This window comes from Trachurus japonicus, unplaced genomic scaffold, assembly GCF_045865225.1.
Source record: "Trachurus japonicus isolate A0001 unplaced genomic scaffold, Traja_1.0 AP030728.1".
NCBI lineage: Eukaryota > Metazoa > Chordata > Actinopteri > Carangiformes > Carangidae > Trachurus > Trachurus japonicus.
The window spans coordinates 22,501-46,608 of NW_028220861.1; the positions used below are offsets into that span (position 1 = coordinate 22,501).

Below are 24,108 nucleotides of genomic sequence, written 5' to 3' on the forward strand. Positions count from 1 at the left end.
ACGACTTGGATGGAAACCCAGCTATTGTCTTTCTTTCCACCTCTTTCTCTCTTTTTCTTTCTTTCCTTCACTCTTTCTTTATTTCCTTCCTTCTTTCTTTCTTTCTTTCTTTCTATCAACCAACCAACCAACCAATCAGTCCAGATGTTGAGGTTTACTTTCTGTGACAGAAGCAGCTTGAAACATTTGATGACGGATCAAAAACATTAAACATTCATCAATTATAATAAGTGTTTGACAATACACACACACACACACACACACACACACACACACACACACACACACACACACACGCAGACTGACTGGAGAGGTCGGACGGCGTCAGGATGTGGTAACTGAAGTTTCTCTTCACCAGGATCCCGGAGACTCTCTGACCCTGAGAGCACTTCTCATCCGCCAGCACGCCCATCACCTGCAGCACAGCACAGCGGAGCGGAGCATGCTGGGAGTTAACAACACGGCCCACACCAATACAACAACAACAACAACAACAACACACACACACACACACACAGACACACACACACCTTGGCCAGTTTCTCTCCTCTGAAGTTCAGCGTCACGGCTTCAGTGTTTCGCGGGTTGTGGACTTCGATGTGAACCTCGTCGTTGTCTTCGTACTCTCGGATCAGAGCCGCCTTCAGCCGGGCCATCTCGTTCTGCTCGCCGTGCACCAGGATCTGCACACGCACACACACACACACACATACACACACACGGACACACACAAACTGCATTAAGGTGGGACACTGCAGGTGAATAGGGTAGAAATTTAAACTAACAGATATCACCATGAAACTTCCCAAGTTTATCACTTACATTAAGACAAATATTTTTTGTATTACAAGTTTTGTCAAGTTTTATGTTTAAATATGTAAATGGAGCAATATCTGATGAAATATGCGCTAATTTGCATACATTTCCAGAACCGAAATCTGAACAATGGATAAAGAACCTTTCAAAATTCTTGTTTTATTTTGTTGACATACTAGAGTCAGAAGTTTTTACAGAGGGGATTTTGGATATGTCTTTGTATCACTCTGTAAATGAGAAAATACTGTCACCAGCCCTAAAGATTCAAATATCGCCATGTTTTTATGAATAAAATGTTGTATAAATCAGGCTGTGGATGATGTATCAACAATCCCCTCTGTAAAAACCTTCAGAATATAGACAGGAATAAAACTGGAAGGTTTGGTGTCTGTAAGTGCCGCTGAAGTGGAGATTTCGGGTCCAGAGTCTGAGGAAAAACTCATTTTGAGAAAACGGCCTTTAAAGATTTGTACTGTAAAATTCCATAGATCATTAATGTGAATCGCACTTTTACGATTGGTCGCGGATACGGAGGAAACGACAATTTTTGGATCCACATAATTGTTCAGGAGAGAGAGGGAGCTTTACAGTGATACCTGACATAACTTTTGGTGAATTTAGGAGAAATCTACTGATGAAAGAGACAAAATGAAGTAAAATAAAAAACCTTAATGTGGATTTTCTACCATTTCTTTCCACTTTTCTGAGAGAAAAATAGCCCAAAATCTCAAAATTGATCAGTGCATGAAAAAACAGTGTTTTTGCCTGTTAGTGTGTCGCATTAAACCCAAAGGATCCAGGAACATCGCTTTGTGGATTTAATTAAATAGTGTGGATTTAAATAGTGTGTGTCTGTGTGTGTTGTTTTTACCACGTGCGGCGGTTTGAGCGCCCGGATGAACTCGCTGGTCTGCTGGTAGTCGGTGTGAGCGGAGAAGGAGATGTAGTCGACCGACATCTTGAGAGGAAGCTTCTGTCCCGACATGGTGGCGATCTCATCAGGCTCCGTCATGATGTGCTGCAACACACACACACACACATATTACACACATACACTAATGTATGTAATGACACTAATGTATATTGTTCAGGGGAGGATTTGAAGGAAGTGCTGAGGACAGTAGAAGTAGAGTTGTTTCAGCTAAAAAAATGGTTTGATATTAATAAGTTATCATTAAATGAAAAGAAACAAAATGTATGGTGTTTAGCGGTGCTAGGACCAATTGTGAAGTAAAATTAAAATTAAATCAAGTGGAAATCGATAGAGTATATGAAACTAAGTTTTTGGGAGTAATTATTGATCATAAACTGTGTTGGAAGCCTCATATAGAATATATCAAGGGAAAAATATCCAAATCCATTGCCATTCTTTATAAAACAAGGGACATGTTGAATAAGAAATGTCTGCATATTTTATATTATTCTCTTATATTTCCATATTTGACATACTGCGTTGAAGTTTGGGGAAATGTTTATAAAACAAACATAGACCCTATAATCAAGCTTCAAAAAAGAGTTATTAGAATAATAAACAAAGAGTGCTATTGTGAACCTACCAACCCACTATTTTTAAGATCTAATGCATTAAAATTTTCAGATATTGTGTTCCTAAAGACAATGGAAATCATTTTTCGAGTAAAGAACAACAGCCTTCCAGCTTGTATCCTTCAGTTATTTAAATTAAGAAAAGGAAACTATAATTTAAGAGGATTATTGATTTTTGAAATGTGTAAAGTGAGAACTAATATAAAATACAAATGTGTTTCAGTCTTAGGAGTTAAAATGTGGAATAAGCTCAGTGATGAGTTGAAGACATGTAGTTCTTTGTTGAGTTTTAAGAAAGCCTTGAAATGTGAAATAATGAAAAATTATAAAATACAGTAATGATTATTTTCATCTTATTATTGTGGACTGCTGACATTCTAGGTAATTCAATTTCATAGAGTGTAAAGGATAGGCAAATATAAGCCTTGGGCTTCAGCCTATTCCCTTTTCGGTCACTGTATGATATTTTCTTTTTTTTGTGTGTGTGTGTGTGGTTGCAATTGTGTATAATATGTTTTGGCTAAACTGTTCACACAAAATGGTCGATTTTGATGTTGGTGTTGTATGACCGAAATAAACAAATTTCAATTCAATTCAATTCAACATACACACACACACACACACAGTACATTAAATAACCTGTGTGAAAAGTTTAATCATTTAAAATAATATAAATATATTATTAAAAGTTCATTAAATCCCAGCAGCACTTGAACGCAACACGACACACTCTTCTGATCGGTCCTACGTCGTTAACACAGGCGTATGTCACAGATTCAGATTCTTGTTACGCAGCCACATTAAACTCAACATTATCAATAAAACTGACCGGACTGATCCAATACTGGGAATATCTATCGATGCCGATCAATAATATAATTTAAATAAGAGTCTTATTTCTGGTTTTTATTCAGATACACACACTGTAAAAGATCTTGTTTCAGCAATTACACGGTTCTCAGTCAGAGTTATTTGTGTTGCTGTTCTTGCCATCGCAGTTATTATCTCCAAACTATAAGATACCGATTAAAGGAGAAGTTATGAATAAAGAAAGATGCATTTGGGGCAGACAAACTAATTTTACAGCTGTTATTGTCTATTTTTATTTATTGCTGTGATTGTTTATTTGATTTCACTCTCTCACTCTCTGTTGTTCTTAACTTAAGCACAGACCTGACATTTCTAAAAACCAGTGGAGGAAACGTTTCACTTCCTGTGATAATAATTTTTTTTAAAAACTGCAGAAGGGACCCGAGGTGTCGCAGGTTCGATTCCCACCTTGGCGAGCGTCCCCTCCACGCAGTAGCCGGCGATGATGACGCCGTTCCTCTTGTCCGTGCACCAGCTCTCAAACAGCTCCCGGGACAAACCGCTCTGCATCATGCCGGGCGACGCCATCACCACGCTGGGCCCGATGTCGTCGAAGTGGTCCATGCTCTGACACACACACACACACACACACACACACACACACACACACACACACACACACACACACACACACACACACACACACACACACACACACACACACACGTCAGAAAACAAACGACAACAACAATGGAAACAGGCAATAGCATACATAGGGTTGCAAAATATCGGGTATCGGGTAATATCGGAAACTTTCTATGGGAATAAACGGGAATAAATCCGAAATTTACAAAATTGAAGGTTGGCCCTTAATAAGCAATTAGTAATATTTTACTCAACATTCATGTTTTTGTTGTTCAGTAAAATAGCTGATTGTTCATACAAGAATTAAAACTTGATAAAGTTCTACTCACAAATAAATCTGTTGAAATGTCATGTTTTTTTAATTGTATTGTTATTTTGCATGGATGTCTGCTTATGACAAAACAAAATATTTACATTTATGTTTGGATATGATACAGTTTGTTTAAATTACCCCAAATTTCCAGTTAATCCCCATAAATTCCCATAATTTCCCATAATTCCCATGGATATTTTCCAATTTGGAATAAAAAACTGGAAATTTTCCGCCCCTTTGCAACCCTAAACATACACAATGTACAGGTAATACTCAGAAAATTAGAATATCGTGAAAAAGTTCATTCATTTAAGTAATTCAACTTAAAAATATATTATTTAGACTCATAACAGGCATTGCAAGATATTTCAAGCTTTTATTTGTTAGAATTTTGATTATTATGGCTTACAGCTTATGAAAACCCCAAAATCAGAGTCTCAAAAAATTTGAATATCACATGAAATAAACAGAAAAATTTGTTTAAATAAATGAAATGTCAGCCATCAGAAAAGTATAATCATTTTGTGTACTCAGTACTTGGTTGGGCCCCCATTTGCCTGAATTACTGCTTCAATGAATGAACTTTTTCACGATATTCTAATTTTCTGAGTATTACCTGTATACACTGACAATACACTGACCAAAACAGACAAAACAGAAAACAAAGGACAGAACAAACCTGACGACACAATAAAACAGGACAGAAAAGTAAAAACAAAAACAAAAACAAAACAAACCTTCAGGTTGCTGATGTGCTTGAAGACGAAGGGGTTGTTGATGTTGATGGCCTTGCGGATCTTGTCGTTCATGGCGTTGATGTAGGTCTGGTACACGGCCATGCACTTCCTGGCCAGAGACGAAGCGTAGAAGATCGGGATGTCGTGGAGCTCCGGGTGGTTCTGCCAGTACTCGTCTGGTCCACACACACACACACACACACACAAATAAAGTTAACGAACCTACTGCTATGAGTAGAGCGATTATGGCAATGGACCAATTTGCCAAAATGTTGAACTATCCCTTTAAGGTAAAAATCCTGCATAGTTCCTCTTTAAAGGTATAGTATGTAGGAATTCCCCCCATCTAGAGGTGCGGTTGCATATCTGAACGTATTCTTGATGTTGCATTCACCTGAAATCGGGCAGACGTCAGACAGACAACAGACGCTGCATGTAACAGGATAAACAAGCGTTTATGTAAACAAGTGGTCCGCCAGCACGAGGCAAAATAATACAGGCGTGACAATATGTTGTCATGGTGATGTCGTATTGTTTACCCGACCCACGTTTTACCGTCTTTCTCTCGTCGAGTAAAATGACATCCGGTTGGTTTGCCGACGGCCGTCTGCCTGACTGCACCTGAATGCAACACCAGTGCGTCCGTCCTTCCTCACACTACACAGTGGCAGGGCCGTTGTATAGGGGAGAAAGGTGATGATAATTCTAGGGGCCCAGCGCCCAGTGGGGCCCATAAAAAACCCCAGTAGTCTAATCTTTGTATGACTGATTTATTCTGTGTAAGACCCTGACTAATACTCATAGTACACTGTAAAAACTCAACATCTTTCCAAGAATATTTGTCTTATTTCTTGTCCAAATGTCTCATTTCTAGTCAAAACGAATCTCTTTCCACTTAAAATAAGACTCATAACCTAAAAATTAACTTGTTTTTAGATAATTTTCACTTGTTTCAAACTAATTTTCACTTGAAATAAGTAGAAAAATCTGCCAGTGAAAGCAAGTTTTTTGTGCTTGTAATAAGGAAGAAAAACTTGTTCCACTATCAGATTTTTTCTACTTATTCCAAGTGAAAATATGCTTGAAAGAAGTAAAAAGTGTCTAAAAACAAGCTACTTTTAATATTCTGAGTCTTATTTTAGGTATAATGATATTTGTTTTGACTAGAAATTACATTTTGACTAGAAATAAGACAAATATTCTTGGTAAGATACTTGGGTTTTTGCAGTGTAATGTTGCATTAGCATCAAAACAAGGTAGGCTACTAGGCTAAATAAAAAATGATAATACATACGTAGTCTAAGAAAAAAAACTGGAAAAGTTAGGGGGAGGGGCCCACTTTAGTATTCTTTAAGGGGGCCCAGAATTCCTAGCAACGGCCCTGCACAGTGGTGACAGTTTTAACAGGCCGAGCCGACAGCTCCGCTGAGTTTCCGTGGTTACCTACGGTCACGATGCAACATGGCCGCCTCGGTTCGGTGCGTCACCCACTCATGTGTTTGTAACGACTTGTAACAACTCATTCTAAGGTACCAGAAAGCTTTCATTTGTATGCGGGTGTGATTCGACTTCAGTGAAATACGTATTTATGAAAGCAATATTTGATTTTTGCTACTAAAAAGCCAAATAAGTTACACACTGGGGCTTTAACGAGTGTGTATGGTGAATGAAAATGTTTCTGTGTGATCCATAGACAGAAACACGTCCCTTAGTTTAATCTTGTAAATAAAACTTGAAGCCTGAATTTATTTTTCCCTCAGCTGAAGGGAAAGCGCCACTCTTAGGTCGCCGTGTGTCGTCATGGCATCGTTGTTGCCGTGGTCTCACCGAGGATGAGCAGCAGCTCCTGCGCTCGGCCCAGAGCGAACACGGGGATCAGACATCGACCTTCTCTGTTGACGATGTCGTGGACCGTGTTGCAGAACCGAGCCTCTCGCTCCTCCCGCTTCTCGTGGATGTGAGTCCCGTAGGTCGACTCCTGACACACACACACACACACACACACACAACAAACACACACACACAGGTTCAATGTTAAGTGTCTGTGCTCTGTGTTTAAATAAAGATTGAACAGGTTGAACGGCTCCACTCACGGTGATGAGGATGTCTGGTTTGACGCTGGGGATCTCCGCCGCCATCAAGTGTCTGTCCTCCTGACGGGAGAAGTCTCCTGTGTACAACAACTACACACACACACACACACACACACACACACACACACATATACAGGGATGCAAACGGGTCAGGACCAAAAAAGAGAGGTATTGTCTGGCGGGGGGGGGGGCTCACCATTAACAATATCACAGAAAAGTCAATTTCCAGTAGTTCAACCCCAACCAAGTATTGAGTGCATATAGATGGACAGTTTTCAGAAGGCCAACATTTCTATATTAAAAATGCTTTAAAAAAATAAAAACCATTGCAATATTTCAATTTTGGAGATACTGATTTTTAGGTCTTCACTGAATGTTAGTCATAATTATTACTATTAAAATAAACTGAAGAAATAAAGACATGGGATTTAACATCCCATTCGGTGTGTAATGGACATATAGGCCTATATAATGTGTTAGTTTCACTTTAATTGAACACATTCTACATGGCGGAGGCGACGTCTTTCCACTTAGGGCTTCCTGCACCTCTGAAACGGGGCAGAGCTCCGTGGAAACACCTGCCTGACACAGCAACGTAGGGAACCGTGCACGTCCGTGGAGCTGTGCGCCGCGGACGTGCACGGGGGGAAAAAACGGCGTCACCGCTTTGGGTAACGTGCGTGCATGTCGCGCGTCTACATTGGAGGACGGCTGTTATCAGTATAATCAGAGACCATGAATGAGTTCGCCTCACGTGATTGTCACTGTCAGCCTGTTAGAAAAACATTTTACTGACCCGAGCTGAGACGCTGAGACCCCCCCCCCCTCAAAACAAAAACTCTTCGGATCTGAACGATTCACACAAGTCACCTAATTGGTCATGAAAAAAGCGAGTTTCGCTTTTCGGCGCGCTGTTTGCATCCCTGAAAACTACTTTAATCTAGTTCACATTTGTCTGTTAAACATTTCCCAAAACGATAAAGTTATGAATGTGTTCCTGAAAACGCAGCAGCAGTTGTAAGGAGAAGTTGTAGGCCTATGTGTTGCAGTGGGTTTATGGGTTGGGCATCGGTACAATTATAGTTTTCAGGAACATAAAGAGCAATAACATCTATTGTGCAATTGCTTTGATCAGTAAAGACTGATCATCCTTCCTGTTCCCATTTTGTCTTCTTGGAACCTCTGCTGCAGCTTCACCGACCTTCAGCTCTTCAACTGTCTGGTAAGATTTGATCTCCTAACAAGTTTAACGGGTGTAACTTACTTGTAGGAGACGTAAAACTGGATTTAAAACAAACTAACAAAAACACCTGTTGTGTTATTGGTGTTAGTGTGTTCATTTGTTTTGTTTTTACTTTAGTGGTTTAATATTATTATTAACGGTCGTACTGTTATTTTGTGCTCTCTCCTGCCTGCACAGCCTGAGGTAGGTGGCAGCCACATGATGGGGGAGCAGCGCCACCGTGTGTCTGACAGGAGCACAGCAGCACTGTAGAGCTTATGGTAAAGCTTTTTCAATTCTTCTTTTGTTTTGTTTTGTTTTGTTTTGTTTTTGAAAGAAAAATAATCTCCACATTATAACATTATATTTAACTGTGTGCACTCTGCTCTTTCACCAGTCTGATACAGTAATAACCTGCGCTCACTCTATTTATTCTTGACATTATTGCACTACTGATCTGCCACCTTTGCACAAGCCTTTTTTTTTTAAATTACACGCCATTACCTCACCCAGTTGTAATTTATCCTTGTGTATTTTACCTTGCTCAGTTCTCTGTAAACATTTACTTGTATTGAATGAGCTCAATTACTTTAACCCGCCAAAATAAAAGTGAATAAGAAAAACTGAAATGAAGAAAATGAAGACTTTGATGTAAATGACAATATTTTACATGTATATTTTATTCCTGCCCACCCACACTGTGCATTATTATAATCAAGCAATATGTATAGTTTTTTCTCTCTATTTAAATATTTCTTTTGTAAATAACAGTATGTATTTTTGTTTTACATAATTTATCCATGTGTAATTTACCTTGCTCAGTTCATAAACTGTGCTTTACTTGTATTCCTGTCCACCCACACTGTGCATTATTTCTAATCAAGCAATATGTATATTGTTTTTTCTCTATATTCTCTAAATATTTTTTTGTAAATAACAGTATAAAATTTTATACATAGTGAAGTCTTTATATATTTTTATTCCTTACTTATTTGCTTATCCTGTACTTCTATGCTACTGTTGTAAGTGAATTTCCCACAAGTAAAAACAGTAAGATATAAAAACATCTTATGTCCTTTATGTCTTTAACTTTCAGTTCAGGTGAAATTATTGAGGAAGGATTATGAGCGATACAGCCCTGAGGTCAGATAGGGTTAGGTTAGTTTATTGCATAATAAAACATTTTCCACTTCCCGTATTTGTTCAGCAGTGCAGGGAGTGTTCAGGTCCTATAGTAAAACTAGTAAAACTACGAACATGTGCATTCAAAAGTTTAGAGAAGGTCAAATAAGTTCACCTGTAAAGATTATAGCGCATTTTAGGTGCATTCTGAAATTTCATCCAAAAGCCAAATATCTCTAACTTTGTGTGATTTTAAATTAGTTGTTGAACATGTGAATACTCAAGTTATATAAAAAATAATGTACCTCAGAATAGTTATTTTCCACCACTGCTCTTTTGAGTTGGGCTGAATGAGCTCAATTAGCCTACTTTAACACACCAAAATGAAACTGAATAAGAAAAATTGAAATGAAGAAGACTTTTTCTTTGATGTAAATGACAATATTTTACATGTATATTTTAACTAATATTTTATGCTAAATAGCTGAGCATGGTTCTAAAAATGGATCTGCATGAACAGACTAATCAATCATTAATTAGCCTAACCCAAATTAAAGTGCTAAGTTATCGTTAATCGTTGTTTATCGTAGACCTTTAACAGGAAAGTTCATCAACCAAACAATCCTTTTTGGGCACTGTACATTATGTAAGGTGTTATTTAATAAGCAAAACTACTTTAATCTAGTTCACATTTGTCTGTTAAACATTTCCCAAAACGATAAAGTTATGAATGTGTTCCTGAAAACGCAGCAGCAGTTGTAAGGAGAAGTTGTAGGCCTATGTGTTGCAGTGGCTTTATGGGTTGGGCATCGGTACAATTATGGTTTTCAGGAACATAAAGAGCGATAACATCTATTGTGCAATGGCTTTGATCAGTAAAGACTGATCATCCTTCCTGTTCCCATTTTGTCTTCTTGGAACCTCTGCTGCAGCTTCACCGACCTTCAACTCTTCAACTGTCTGGTAAGATTTGATCTCCTAACAAGTTTAACGGGTGCACTAGTGGCTAAATATTATTATTAAGGGTCGTAGCCTACTGTTATTTTGGAATGTTACTGTGAGTTTCTTGTGGGGCGCGAGGCAGTGTGGGCTTCTGTTACCATGGAGCTGTAACTTACAGCTGCGACATAACGTACATGAAGCAAGTTGTCCCCGCCCTATCACAGGTAAAAAAGAAAAGAAAATAGAAAAAAAAGGATCAAAAGAGTACTGTTTGTTGTTTATCTTAGTTGTGTAACTTGTTAAATGTGTGCGGATGGTAGTCTTACCGTAAATTACTTGTTTTGAACCGTTGTTTTTTCCGTACGTGCGAGTGAAATTAATTAGCCTAACGTTTAGGTTTAACCGTTATGTGGAGTTGTCGTTATGTGTTTGTAATAAATGTTACCATGGAGCTGTACAGCAGCGCGATACATGAAGCAAATTGTCGTAAAACCAAACACTGACATAGCCTAAGTTACTTATGTTTATAGTTATCTCAGCATTTAAATGTCAAGTGACACTTTTCATCCCACAGAGGAAAGTGTTTCATCCTGATCATGGCTGTGACAAGACAACCAGGCAGTTTCGCGCCCTCTGACTTCCAGACCGGTCTGTGTGATTTCTGCGACGACTGTGGGACCTGTGAGTTGTCACCGTCTCCTCAAAGAAATCTTTTAGCAGAATCTTGTTGTTGTTTTTTAATAACTGAACTTACACTGCAAAAACTCAAAATCTTTCCAAGAATATTTGTCTTATTTCTTGTCAAAATGTCTAATTTCTAGTCAAAACTAATCTCTTTTCACTTAAACTAAGACTCATCACCTAAAAATTAACTTGTTTTTAGATCATTTTCACTTGTTTCAAACAAATTTTCACTTGAAATAAGTATAAAAATCTGCCAGTGAAAGCAAGTTTTTTGTGCTTGTAATAAGAAAGAAAAACTTGCTCCACTGTCAGATTTTTCTACTTATTTCAAGTGAAAATCTGCTTGAAAGAAGTAAAAAGTGTCTAAAAACAAGCTGCTTTTAATGTGATGAGTCTTATTTTAAGTAGAATGAGATCAGTTTTGACTAGAAATGACATTTTTGACTTGAAATGAGACAAATATTCTTGGTAAGATTTTGAGTTTTTGCAGTGTACATGTGTGTGTTCTCATCTTCGTGCATTTCTCTCGCCTCTCTGCACCCCCAGGTTGCTATGGTCTCTTCTGCTACATGTGCATGGGATGCTCCATTGCCAGTGCCATGGATGAGTGCTGCCTGTGTGGTTTGGGCATGCCCATCCGCAGCGTCTACCGGACCAAATACAACATCAGGGTAAGTTTTCAGGTTTTGCAGGGCGGACTCCCTGTTGTACTGTATTCACAAAACATAGGTGACATTTGCAGCTGAGTGCACTGGACTTTCGATTCAGTCCAGGCTAAAATACGTTGACGGCTGTGGGAAGGATTGGTAAGAAATTTTAGAGCATAAAATCCTAGTTATTGAACCTCTGATTAGCATCATCATCTGGCCAAAGATTTCTTATTTCAAATATGTATATTGGGAAACCAATCAATTAACAGAAAAATCATCAGTCCACAGTTATTCCTTTCCTTTTTTGTTTTTTACAGAAAGTAAGAAAAAAAAATCACAATTACATCCACTAACACCATCACTGACACAACAATGACAAATTACAAAAACAAATAGCAAATAAACAGGAACCTGGAACAACAGAGCAAATCAAACAAAAAGAACAGGGGAAAAAAGCGACAGTGATCTGGCCAAAGATTTAATCAGTGCAACTAGTTTATGACAAAATCCATTAAAGCAAATGTTAATATTGAAATGAGTCCTGCATTTAAATTGTGACATATAAAGCTCACAGTTGGTTTATAACGTCAGAAAGGGAAAAAATTATAATGCGCCATCTACACAGGAGTGCATAATTGTGTACGTGTCATGTGGCCTATTTTTATTGCCATCAATGCCATAGCAACAGACACCCTTCATAAACTTTTCCTTTTATTGTCTAGGGGTCAATGTGTAACGATTTCATTACAACCATGTTTTGCCCCTGGTGTGCAACCTGCCAACTGAAGAGAGACATCGACCGCAGAAAGGAGCAGGGCGTTTTCTAGACCGGTAAGCATCTTGCAACAGCTCATACGCACTACTCAACAAAAAGTTACGGATATTTGACATATTTTTGCACCTAAAATCCACTATAACCCTTCCAGGCAAACTTAATTTGACCTTCTCTAAACTTTTGAACGTACATGTCCGACTGTTCAGTCTTTCAGTGCTTATAACATAACATGCTGTTCTCTAACAAAGTGATTAACTTATTGACGCAATGACATTTGTTGTTTTGTTGTATACCCACCACTGTTGTTAGCTTTAGTTTCAATGAAGAAATTGCCGTGGCATACTTCTACCTAAATGCCCTACTTTCATGATATAATATCACTCTAGCATGAACATTTTACATTTTTTTTCACCTGAAAGTGGAATAGCCCTAACCTTTTGTGAGTAGTGTGTGTATCAACAGGTAGTGACTTTATATGTTATAAAGATGTTGAAATGATGGGAAATCTCATGTTTGCTTTATGCCTCCCTCTAGATACTGCGGTGACACAAGAAATGATTTTAAATGCTGGATCATCATTTTCAGTTTATGGTTAAATGGTTTTTTAATCTGGAAATGTCTCTCTGTCACTCACTTTGGTTTATGTAATGTAATTCAATACATTTAAGATGATTCAAATTGTTCTACAAAAGTATATGCTTGTGTTCTTCTGTTCAATCCAAACTTAGTTTCAATTAAATATGGAATAGACTTGATATAAAATCATCTCTTCTTTTTAGCTGAGGAATAATGTAAATACGAATCCACATGATCAATAAAAGTACTGGTACAGAATACAGTAATGGTCTTGCATTGGTTTGCTCTCGGTCTTGGGTTTGGTGGTTTTTCTTGACTACAACACTAGTTTTTAGTGGAATATTTCAACAACTTGTCTGAAAGATTGCCATGAAATTTGCAACACACAAAGTAAATCACTGTGGTGACTGATTAAATCAGATAACATTGAGCAACTCTTGAGAAAGAACTTGCTCACCACTGATTTAAGAGTCTGCTTTTGTGATGTGAACAGTGGAGTAACACACTTAACTGCACCTGAGAGGGACTGTAGCCGCACGATCATAAAACCACTTACAAAAGTACAAAGATAACCTGGGAAAGCATAATATTAAATGTGTAAATGCATGCCTGCTTTGATAGTATGGCATCTCTCTTGGCACTGGATCAGACTGGTTCACAGGAAAGACCTGCTCCACCACCAGGTCGGTTTCAAGTTTTCTTTTAGTCATAGGTCACGTACCGGACAGTAAGGATGTCCTCACTCACCTGATCTATTAAAGGTCCCATATTATGAAAAACTGTTTTTTTCTGGTCTCTACATCCTACATAAACTGATCCTCCCTGAGCCTACCAACTCCTAGAATGAGGAAAGCAAACGGGTCCTGCATCAACTCTGCAGCCCACCGACTGGTAAAACGGTGCTCATAGGCTACAGGCTGTTCAGACTCAGCTCCTGTGGTGATGTCACGACGGGAGTGAGGCCGGCCCCTCAGCGCGATAAAACGCCTACCACGTCTATTTCTATGGCTGCAGTGCACAGCAAGAAACTCCTGAGCTAAATTGATGAAATACCGACCAATTTTAAGTCATAAAGTGGTAATAATCTTTGCCGTGTACAGTAACCATGTTACTTAAAGGTGCAGGCACAGAAACAGCTTGTTCTCAGTAGAGCTCATTTGAGCGACTTTTAGACAGCCGACATTCAGGACCACGGATCAGTTTGGGGCAATACATTTCGAATACAGTTTAGTTGGATGTCTGACAGCTGAGTGAAATTGAGTAAAAAGAGTATGGGATCTTTAATCTATCTATCTATCGAGCCAAATTTCTTTTAAGGACATATATAACCATTATAAATTTCTGCTTCTGGGTGTGGAAATAATTATGCCTCCTGCATCTCTGACACATTCAAATCCGAAAGACACTCCCCATGTGTCTCAGAGATGCACCTTTTCATGGAATTTCATCCTCTAGATGAAAACACACACACATGCAAACAGGTTGACAGCTCCTAAATGTCAGTATTGTTCATAGAGCAGGAAATAAAGTACATTTATGTGGTACAAACCGAAAGGAAGTATTTTAAAAACAATATTCAAACAACAACACTTGCATATTTTATGTTTTTTTTCCCCCACTCAATAAAGAACTTAAATATAAGGATTCAGCTTCCTGCTAAATTGGATTCTCACAAAGAAAATTGAGTGATTATTCAGAGCAGTGGCTGCCTCTTTTCTTATTTACAGAGATTCTGCCACAAAAGTAATGTTCATAGAGAGAAATTATCACGTGTCTGTCTGTATGATACGTGACTGTTGATCTTAATGTCAAGGGTTTGATTAATAACGACAATAATAATAATAAAATATGACTAATTAAAACAGCATTCAATCATAAATCGTGTCATGTTGTGGCTCCTTAACCTCCCATTACATGTTTCCATACCTGAATTGTCTGGAGAAATCTTCTCTCTTGGTTTGTCACACAGCCGTCTTTCGTTCAATGCGCTGGTTTTCCAGTAGTTGGACTGAAGGTCACGGTGTTTGTCCCGGCCCGGTACTCTGAAAAAACACCATGAAGCATCCATGAAGTAGCCAGCAATGATCCCTGCTGCATAGTTTGCTTTGTAGGTTTCAAGCCAAATCATCTTTAAAGTATTTTTGTTAGTTGTAAAGTCTCCTGTGTCAAAGTGAATAGTATATATTTATGTTATGTAACAGCAAAACTAAAGCTGTGACATCTCCCATACTGTTTTATATAAAGGATTTCATTTAGGAATGAATAGAGTGATTTCTTTTCCATATTCTTTTAGTTGTGCATCCATTTAATCAGTGTCTGTTCACGCATAATAAAGTATTTAGATTAGGAACTGAACAAACACACACAGGTGTTTCTCTAGACACTAATAATGGCTGCACTACATTAAGATCTTATGTGTGTGTATATATTTATTATGTTTTATTATAAGGTTCATGGCGGTTCACTGACTTTTAGGTTTGTGGATTATAATGGTAATGCTGTGAGATTTTTCAAATATTTATATAATATTCCTATCAAGGATTTAATTTGAGAGCCGTTAGACTAGACAATATTAATCAATGAATTTAATCAGGGACATGATTTGCGCTTTCTAATTTAATATAATTTAATAATAAACTATTTAGATTAGGGACTAAACCTTTCACAGCACACACACACACACACAGAGGCATTTCTCTTGACATTTATAGTGGCTGCACCACATTTAGATGTCGCCTCAGGGCAGGGTTAGGCTGGTTCATCAGTGTAGCGTAAATATCACTGAAATTATGAGTAACTGCTTTTTCCTGAGAAGTTAAGAGAGAGAAAGCAACATAAGACTCTCTACATTCTCCAGTGTACAAAAAGGGAAAAATAAGAGCATACACTGTCTTTGATATAACGCTTGTATTGTACTGATAAGTGACTGAATTCATGCAACATGTCTGTGTGAATTGCTGTGTTGAGCCAATGTGTTGTTGTTGTTGTTGTGACACTTATATCTCAGTGACAACGGTTGCAATTTACAAAGATACCAGGTAAATTGTACAACTACTCTCACTTACGTTTATTATTCTCCGTCTGTATCATGCAGTACTCTGAGGAAAATGCTTCATATCATCCTCGCCTCAGAGAAACAGCAACATCATCCTGACCTGGTTGCTAAAAGAGGATGTTGCTGTGAAAGCTGCTGAAAGAGAAACTCAGAGAAATAACGTCTTATGACATAGAAAAGCAGATTTTTTTTCTTCTTTTTTTAAAGGTGCTTTTTGTAAGTTTTGATTTCTTGCCGAGATCAGGTGTGGCCAACATTTTTGCTCTTACAAGAGGCTATAAAACACCCTCTACTTGGTGCTATAGTATGTCTTACGAGCAGACAGACTGGGGCTAGCTGGTTAGCATACTAACTTTACATGAGGAGAGAGTTGACATTGTTGTTTCTGATGTGCCGTATGTGTTAATGTTTAAATACCACTACGATGGGCAGATGCAATTTCATTGTATTCCAAACACAGTGACAATAAAGGCATTGTATGATACCGTACCGTATCATATGTTGTTGACCTCCACCTTCGACAGCAGCTATGGGTGAATAAACTTACAAATAGCTCCTTTAAAACATTTCACTGAAGGAGAACATAAACTTAAATAACACGACCATGATGCCAAACAATTTCTCTCAGCTGCGAATTTAATTCTTTTTGCAGAAATGTCATGAGGGAGAACCGAGAGGTGTACATGTCGCAAGAAATCAAAAAACCACAACAACTGTTTCGTTTTCGAGAGCTGAAAAACACGAGAGCAAAAGTTTTAAACAAAACAATTGGTAAAACCTTTCACTTCTTTTTGACCCGATGACATGACACGACAACTATCTGAGGAATCGCATCCAGCGTTACACCCAAAGGTTACACCATTCCCCTCCTGTGATAACATCTATGCCAGACACAGATCTGAAATATTGAGAAACATTGAAGTATTATTCCCGTGGGGGACAGTTATAAAATGGTGCTCTCTGAAAATTTTAGCAAAGAAAGACAAACATCAAATGATGAGTGATGGTGGTACCAGAGGGTTCTCAAGTGTCAAGTGGTGACGTTGTTGAGGCAAAAGTTGGGATGGGATGAGGAAGCAGTTTAGGTTGTTTTGTCTTTTTTTTTTTTGTCTTTTTTGGGTGGGGCGGGGTCGGGTGGAGATGTTTACTGGGTCATCTGGGTTTCCATAGCTTGTGCGGCCCACTCTGGAGCAGCCGTGCGGATCTTTTCTAGGAGGTTGTTGACTTGGAAACACAGAGACTGGATCTGTTTGTCCCAGGTAGGAAGGGGTTCACGCGCTGCCGAAGATAGATAAAGAGGAAATCAAACACGCATCCATGTCACAACATTTCAACAAGCCATGCGACTTAAATGAGGCTTTTGCCTTCTCTGACTCAAACACTGCACCTGTCAATAAGCAGGGATCTCTAATGTTTGAAGATGCTGCTCCCTACTGGCTGCACATAGACCTACAGTCAGTCTGCACATGACCCCTATCACATTCCTACTACAGATGTTATTAAAATGACAGAGTTCAACTCAACAGTAAAACAAACAAATGGTGAGTATTTGTGCATTTGTAATGGGATTTAATGGATTTTACCTGTCACTTTAAAGGGATAGTTCAACATTTTGGTAAATTGGCCCATTGCGATAATCCCTATAGTTTTAGGAAAAGGTTCGTTACCTTTAATTATCGGTGCAGGCTATTTTTAGAACGGCGGAGCAGGGCCGCCCGCGAGCTGCTCAGAGCTACACTACGGAGGCTAATGGGATTTCTTGGTTTCCCTCAAACTTATCAAATACACAATCCAACAACTCCGAAATGCTCTGGTGGACAAGTTGTGACCTGCACATTCACCACGCTATGAGATAATAACAGAATGTTACGGGACAGAGTTGTTTTCTAGGTAAATTCATGCAAAACCGCTGATGCACGTTCCTGTCAGGGACAGTTTTTGGGCAAGCAGTCTCTGCTTTTGAATCGAAAACAACTCTGTCTCATAACATTCTGTTATTATCTCATAGCGTGGTGAATGTGCAGGTCACAACTTGTCCACCAGAGCGTTTAGGAGTTGTTGGATTGTGTATTTGATGAGTTTGATGAGGGAAACCAAGAAATCCCATTAGCCTCCGTAGCGTAGCTCTGAGCAGCTCACGGCTCTGCTCCGCCGTTCTAAAAAATAGCTTGCACCGACAATTAAAAGTAACGGACCTACTCCTAAAACTACTGTATAGGGATTATGGCAATGGCCCAGTTTGTCAAAATGCTGAACTACCCCTTTAAAATAAACAATTAACATTTTCTTTCTGGTTAATGGAAATGTCATGACTGTACTGTTCTCTATGCAACATAGAAACACACTGGCTGTCATCACTCACTCTCAAAGTGTACAATGCCGTCTATCTGATCAATGAAGCCGTTCATGCGCCCCTCAGTGATCATCTGAGAAGCAATTTTCTCAGCCTAAAGACAGAAAAACAGACATTAGGATCTCCACGTACAACAGAAAATACATTTGTGTCAATTAAAAAAATATTCTGCAGCATCTGAATTCCTATTAGGAGCAGGAAACCAGCCTGGACGCACGTCTCACCTTCGCCGGAGGGATTTCCAACAAGGCTCCTAGTTCTTCAAATGTGATGTTGTTGTACAGTTTACTAGCAGACAGGAGGTTGTGTTCAATGACTGCTCTGTCAAGTATACTGGAGCCTGGGACAGAAGAGTGTGACGGACAGACAGACAGAAAATGTTTAAAACCAGAAAAACATTCAAAAAACATCAAATACCTACTGATAAAACAATTTTTAATGAAACTACAGAAAGAAGGAACACACTTGTACTTGTTACTATTTATTATTACTTATTCTATAGGCACTTTAATGTTGTACAGTAACACTTGGTGTATCTGCTGTACCTTGCTGCTCACATCCTGTATGTTTTATCATGTATGTCTTTTGTTTTTTTCCGAATGTGACTGTCAAATGTGTGTCTGCTGCAAACCAAACTGCCCTTCAAGGTAAAAAATTAATAAAGTGAAGTGAAATGACAATATCAACTGTGCCACACTTTCGTACCAATGTGGACTAACTATCTAACTGACTTCTCCTCTGGCATCTGATCCTCCAAACTTTGCAAAGGTTTAAGTCCCACAATTAACATAAACTCCATAAATATGTTTTGGAGAAGTACAGTTCAAGCTCACAACGGTAAATCATATCAGCTACTTAGGCTGGTTATGTTTATTTCAACATGAATACGTTTAGGTTCTATAATGTAAAACATCTGGAGCCAACATGCGTTCAGATGTTTAAACCCAGTTGAGTTATTTGCACATTATTGACACAGATAGTGACCAAAAAAGGCGCCAATTACTTGTGAAGTCTTGTGTCCACTCACCATCCGCAGTGGTGGCCTTTTGGTGCGGCATTAGCATGGCAGCAAACTCCTGCAGCTGGTTTCCCCTGATAATTCGGTCCAGATACATCTTCTCTAGGATACCGTAGGCGGCCAGCTGCTGACAGCGCTCGTCCTTAAAGAGAGTGGCCAACATACGGGAACGCTGCTGGCCTGAAACAGAAGACACAGAATGGATTTGGCACAAGATATGTGGTAAAAACAACCGATAGTACAGTATTTTTATGAGAATGTGATCCTAACAACAACAGTCTTGGCGGCGGTACCTGCAGAAGCCAGTATGGTGCAGTTAAGGGCGTGTTTCAGGGCTTCCAGACGTTCGCTCTCATGTACGATAGACTTGTAAGAGAGCTCGTTATATCTCTGCGCAGCTTCAATGAACTTCCTCCTGAAGTCTAGGACTCTTGCATAGCACACCTGAGAAGATAATCATCATAAGAGAAACATCTAAATAACTTTGGGCATTATTTGCTGCAGGGTTTTATGTAAAGTTTGGGTCCAGCAGTTCTTTCCAAAAACACGTGAAGGGATCGTGTACCTTATAGTGGATCTGCAGCTGTTCATTAGACGACTCATTCTGAAGCAACGAGGCTCTGTTGATGTACGCTTCTGCCTGCACTGGATCATCATCCTCCAAGTAAAGACGGGCAATTTTCAGATATGTATCCAATTTATAGTCGACATTGTATTGCCTAAAGAGACACACATAGAGGAGTTTAGACATGGGATTATCCGAAACATAAAAAGATCATACCGTATTTGTGCCAGTAGCTTATTTACTTTTGTCCTGTTTCCAGGGGAATACCAACTAAAACTTGGGCGGCGTTCCTCCAGTCTCCCTCCTTCTCATAAATGGTTGCTAAGTGCTGTCTGATTGAAGCTACCTGCAGATGTACAAAAGCATTTAATTGACTGGATGATAAACAACAAATTCTCACAGTAGCGCTAACGGTGTGTCTGGGCATTTACCTGCTCCTCGAAAGAGATGACCCTCGGCTGAATCTTTTCCAAGGTGAAGTGATACACTGCTTTGGCTGTGGCGTCGGGCAGGTTGGGTAGGTGCGTGCAGAAGTCGGTGAGCAGCTGTCTCGAGATGACAAGACTGACATTTTCATTGACCACTGCGAAAGACCAGACGGAAACATTTCATCAAGACAAACTGAATGCGACCACATGTGGACAATAATGATGATCACATTAAAAGATCATAAGCACAGCATACTTGCTTCAACAAAAGCCTTCAAGGATTCCAGCTGATCTGCATCTGTAAAATGAATGGCCTTCTCCAAAATTTGTCGATATCTGCAAAAGATTTGACAGGTTAGAAACAACACCGCTTTTTCACACAATAAATGGGCATTAGCATAGCTGAGGCTGTGAAAGTGTGATATGATAGTCTATATGATGTTGCATCGTCTGAGAGTTTAAATAATCCAATGCAGTTGGAATATCACTTTTACAATAATCAGTTTGCAGTGTGAAGAGTAGACATGCATGTGTTTTTGGACTAGAAAGAAATTCTGAACAGTCATCACCTGCACCGAGTGGCACAAAAACGAACAATCTTCTTTAGAGCTATGGTGATAATGAGTTATAGTTATGTGAAATATACATTACAACATAGTACAATATGTTTGAAGTTGAACATTTTTTGATCTGAGTCTCAGGGAGTTAGGGTTTGGGGTAGTTTTATCAGCAATGTATCACCAAAGAGAAAAATAATATAAAAAGCTTTACTTCCTTGGCCACACACTTTCACAGCTCTATTGACCCCTACTGCAGCTACATGGTATCTATTAATATCTACTATCTATCTATTTCCCTACACTAACCTGTGCTCGTCATTGATCTGGCTCATCCAGGTATTAGTACTGGCAAATGACAGCAATTTGCAGCTGTAGCATACCATTTAAAACAGGTGCAGTGTCTATGACTATACAAATATATATATATACATATATTTTTAACAGTTGCATATTTCTTTCCCAGCACCACTTTGACATGTGCCGTTTGTTTTAAAGGTGGATTTGGTGTCTGGCACAAAAATAAACAAACAATCTCCTTCAGAGCTATGGTGAGTTAGCATCAACTGTTTAACCAGAAAGCCATACAAACAGTAGCTTCTAAACGCTAACATGATTTAATCTAATACCATTATCAATGCTAGACTTTAAGTTTTATTCAATAACGTGCTTTTTGACGGACATTCACGGTTTGTTTCCACCGGTGTCACGTTAACCGATTAGCTAATGTAGCTAGGCTAACGTTAGCTTAGCTTAGTCCATCCTTGCTATCTCGCTGCTACCAACAGCAGCGCTAATATACCGGCGTTTAAATGAGGGAGTGGCTGTTGTTAAAAATAAAGAGTAAAATTATTACTGTACAATTAATGTTACATACTTGGCGGCGAGATCTTTATGAGATCCACTTGAGTTCATCAGCTGTGCAAGCTCCCCCCTCACTTCGGTCGCCATTGTTGCCTGTGAAGAGTCAACAACGGCAGCTTCCTCCGCCAAGAGCGGAGCGGCACTTCCGGTCGGTCTGCTGTCCCTGAAGGCTCGGTCCTCCAGCCGGGGACGGGGAGACCCAGCTCCTCCTGTTGCAGCAGCCACGGACGGTGGTATGAAGTAGTAGACTACTCCCCTGCCTCTTCCCCCGCCCCCCGTTTGATTTATTAATTAAAAAAAAAAATCTTTTTATTATTATAGCTGCAGTATTATAATCAAGCAAGCAAAAATAATCAAAATACAGTAAACAGGATGTGCAGGTGAGATCAGTCTATGGGTGAGACCCAAGCCTCTATGGAGCCCTTTTTATTTTTTTTGGGCCCTCTATTACAGCCACTTAATGTGAAGTGGAAAATGATCTCCAAAAGCATACCTTGTGCAATATTTAAAGCAATATTAGTGTGTTACTTTTGTTTTCTACAACTTTCAAGTGAAAAGGGGAAACAAAGCAGCACCTTGCAAAAGAATGGGAAACCCCGGAAACTTGAGCTCTCAGATAATTTTGACCAAGGTATCAGACAAGATATAATTACAAGCTGTGATAGTTTCCAAAGAGGGGGCTACTATAGGTATGCAGGGGGCCCAAATCTTTGCTGCATGTCCTTTTCCTTTTCTGTCAGTTTGAAAATGTAAATATTATATTGTTTAAAATGTAAAGGGAATGTATCACCTGTAACACCCTTGTCCACTGCACACCTGTGGATAAATTACAAGAAAGCAAGCATGCAGAGACTCCAGGTTGCTTATAATGATGCCCTAAGAATATTATCAAAGCAACCTAGATGGCTCAGTGCAAACGTATTGTTTGTAAATGCACATGTTAAAGAAACCTGATGTATAGTTTTATGTGTAGACTTGACGCCACAGAGAACAAACTAATTTTAAGTTTGACATCAAGTATCAGATACCAGTCACTGTGCTGGAAAACATTGGCACAGATGCCTCTTTTTTTTTATCCGTTTAGTAATTATTATTTTATGAATGATTTTATGAATGATATTAAATATGAACTTTTAGCTTTCATCATATTCTAGTATTGTGTTGTCTGTTTTTGTATTGTGTGTCTTGTATATGGAAAGAAAGTTTAACATGCATGACCAACCTGCGGGGACAAAGCCTTCTCCATATTGTGTTATTTTATGCTATATTTAATATGATAAAGTTATGCTTTATTAAGCTATATATAATATTATAAAGTATTCAGATTCTGATTCTGATGCTGTACTATTTTACCGTGTAAAGCGACTTTTAGTACTTTGAAAAGTGCTATACAAATAAAATGTATTATTAACATAACATAGCATAACATACAGTATGAAAGAGAATAAGTATTGATTTTTTTTGTGTGATCAACTATTTATTGTTCTTTTCCGTGTTAATAGAGGCAGACATTATGTGTTCAGGATGACCCAGTACAGAGAACAATGGCAACTGTATCTGCCCCAACCCTCCCCCAACCCAGGTAGTAGGCTATTCCCAGAGCCATCGCTCTGGTCTTGGGCATAGCCAGAGCGATTGATATTTCTATATATATGGCTCTGTCCAAGACAAGGCCTGCACAAATATCTACAAGACAGTTACAACAATTACTTACAGCAACAGATGTAATAAGCTAATAATAAAGAGGAAAAGAGTATTGAAAAAACAGAAGTTTAGTTTAGTTTTATTATGGATCCCCATTAGTCCTCACCTCGGTAAGGACTATTTTTCCTGGGGTCCAGACACTCATATGTGACAATCAAAACATAATACAATAACTTACAGAATTAGATAAATGACAAACAACAAAATAAAACAAAAATAATAAGAATAAAAAATATTTTACAAATACAAACCAACTTTGACTTTTCAAAACCTTAAACAAATGTAAGTTCTTTACTAATAATGGCCTCTTTTATTTTCTTTTTGAATCTCCATTTATTTTCAATGTTGGTAATATGGTGGGAGCCTATTCCAATATGTCACTGCTCTGTACATTACAGTTCTCCTAAGTGCCTCAGTTCTTGGTAGAGGCAGGGTAAAATGAGCACTCAATGCACGCCTTGTTGCATAGCCATGCCTTTCGTTAGTAAACAAGCAAACAAAACAAAACAAAACAAAACAAAACAAAACAAAACAAAACAAAACAAAACAAAACAAAACAAAAAAACATATACATGTAGTAAATCTTACATAAACAAAACAAGGAGTTTCAAGGATTGATTTGACATTTTTAACA

At 38.6% G+C, this 24,108-nt stretch overlaps 3 protein-coding genes across 4 annotated transcripts in view; 1 reads left to right on the plus strand and 2 right to left on the minus strand.

Moving 5' to 3' along the window:
* LOC146960088 (cleavage and polyadenylation specificity factor subunit 3-like) overlaps positions 1 to 8,402 on the minus strand; it is a 15,671-nt gene extending 7,269 nt beyond the window's left edge. The window contains exons 1-8 of the mRNA XM_085772630.1: positions 8,349 to 8,402; positions 6,960 to 7,049; positions 6,694 to 6,844; positions 4,867 to 5,042; positions 3,640 to 3,798; positions 1,688 to 1,834; positions 531 to 683; positions 307 to 415 (exon numbers count right to left, since the gene is read on the minus strand). Of these exons, the coding sequence (XP_085628756.1) occupies positions 307 to 415; positions 531 to 683; positions 1,688 to 1,834; positions 3,640 to 3,798; positions 4,867 to 5,042; positions 6,694 to 6,844; positions 6,960 to 7,049; positions 8,349 to 8,402 (1,039 nt within the window). The remainder of the gene's footprint in view (positions 1 to 306; positions 416 to 530; positions 684 to 1,687; positions 1,835 to 3,639; positions 3,799 to 4,866; positions 5,043 to 6,693; positions 6,845 to 6,959; positions 7,050 to 8,348) is intronic.
* A 1,772-nt stretch (positions 8,403 to 10,174) lies between these two features.
* LOC146960089 (placenta-specific gene 8 protein-like) lies at positions 10,175 to 13,048 on the plus strand. The gene is made up of 5 exons (XM_085772628.1): positions 10,175 to 10,266; positions 10,820 to 10,926; positions 11,476 to 11,600; positions 12,302 to 12,410; positions 12,889 to 13,048. Exons 2-4 carry the CDS (start codon positions 10,842 to 10,844, stop codon positions 12,404 to 12,406), a joined length of 315 nt encoding a protein of 104 aa, XP_085628754.1. The 5' UTR covers positions 10,175 to 10,266; positions 10,820 to 10,841; the 3' UTR covers positions 12,407 to 12,410; positions 12,889 to 13,048.
* A 4,057-nt stretch (positions 13,049 to 17,105) lies between these two features.
* On the minus strand, positions 17,106 to 21,939 carry LOC146960090 (COP9 signalosome complex subunit 4). 2 transcript variants are annotated; one of them, XM_085772627.1, is made up of 10 exons: positions 21,784 to 21,939; positions 20,606 to 20,685; positions 20,353 to 20,504; positions 20,164 to 20,267; positions 19,922 to 20,075; positions 19,650 to 19,800; positions 19,366 to 19,536; positions 18,563 to 18,678; positions 18,348 to 18,432; positions 17,106 to 17,263 (listed from the first exon to the last, which is right to left on the minus strand). In XM_085772627.1, exons 1-10 carry the CDS (start codon positions 21,855 to 21,857, stop codon positions 17,130 to 17,132), a joined length of 1,221 nt encoding a protein of 406 aa, XP_085628753.1. In that variant the 5' UTR covers positions 21,858 to 21,939; the 3' UTR covers positions 17,106 to 17,129. The 2 variants fall into 2 exon arrangements, with proteins under 2 accessions (XP_085628753.1, XP_085628751.1); XM_085772625.1 differs by having other exon boundaries at positions 19,342 to 19,536.
* Positions 21,940 to 24,108: the final 2,169 nt, after the last annotated feature.

What these genes read in the sequence shown, in the direction of transcription:
- LOC146960089 (XM_085772628.1), top strand. Translation starts at nt 10,842, where the DNA reads ATGGCTGTGACAAGACAACCAGGCAGTTTCGCGCCCTCTGACTTCCAG. An exon ending in CTGCGACGACTGTGGGACCT is followed by an intron (nt 10,927 to 11,475) that starts GTGAGTTGTCAC and finishes CTGCACCCCCAG; the next exon opens with GTTGCTATGGTCTCTTCTGC. An exon ending in GGACCAAATACAACATCAGG is followed by an intron (nt 11,601 to 12,301) that starts GTAAGTTTTCAG and finishes TTTATTGTCTAG; the next exon opens with GGGTCAATGTGTAACGATTT.
- LOC146960090 (XM_085772625.1), bottom strand. Translation starts at nt 21,857, where the DNA reads ATGGCGACCGAAGTGAGGGGGGAGCTTGCACAGCTGATGAACTCAAGT. An exon ending in CATAAAGATCTCGCCGCCAA is followed by an intron (nt 20,686 to 21,783) that starts GTATGTAACATT and finishes AATCTTTTGCAG; the next exon opens with ATATCGACAAATTTTGGAGA. An exon ending in CGGCATTGTACACTTTGAGA is followed by an intron (nt 17,264 to 18,347) that starts GTGAGTGATGAC and finishes TATCTTCGGCAG; the next exon opens with CGCGTGAACCCCTTCCTACC.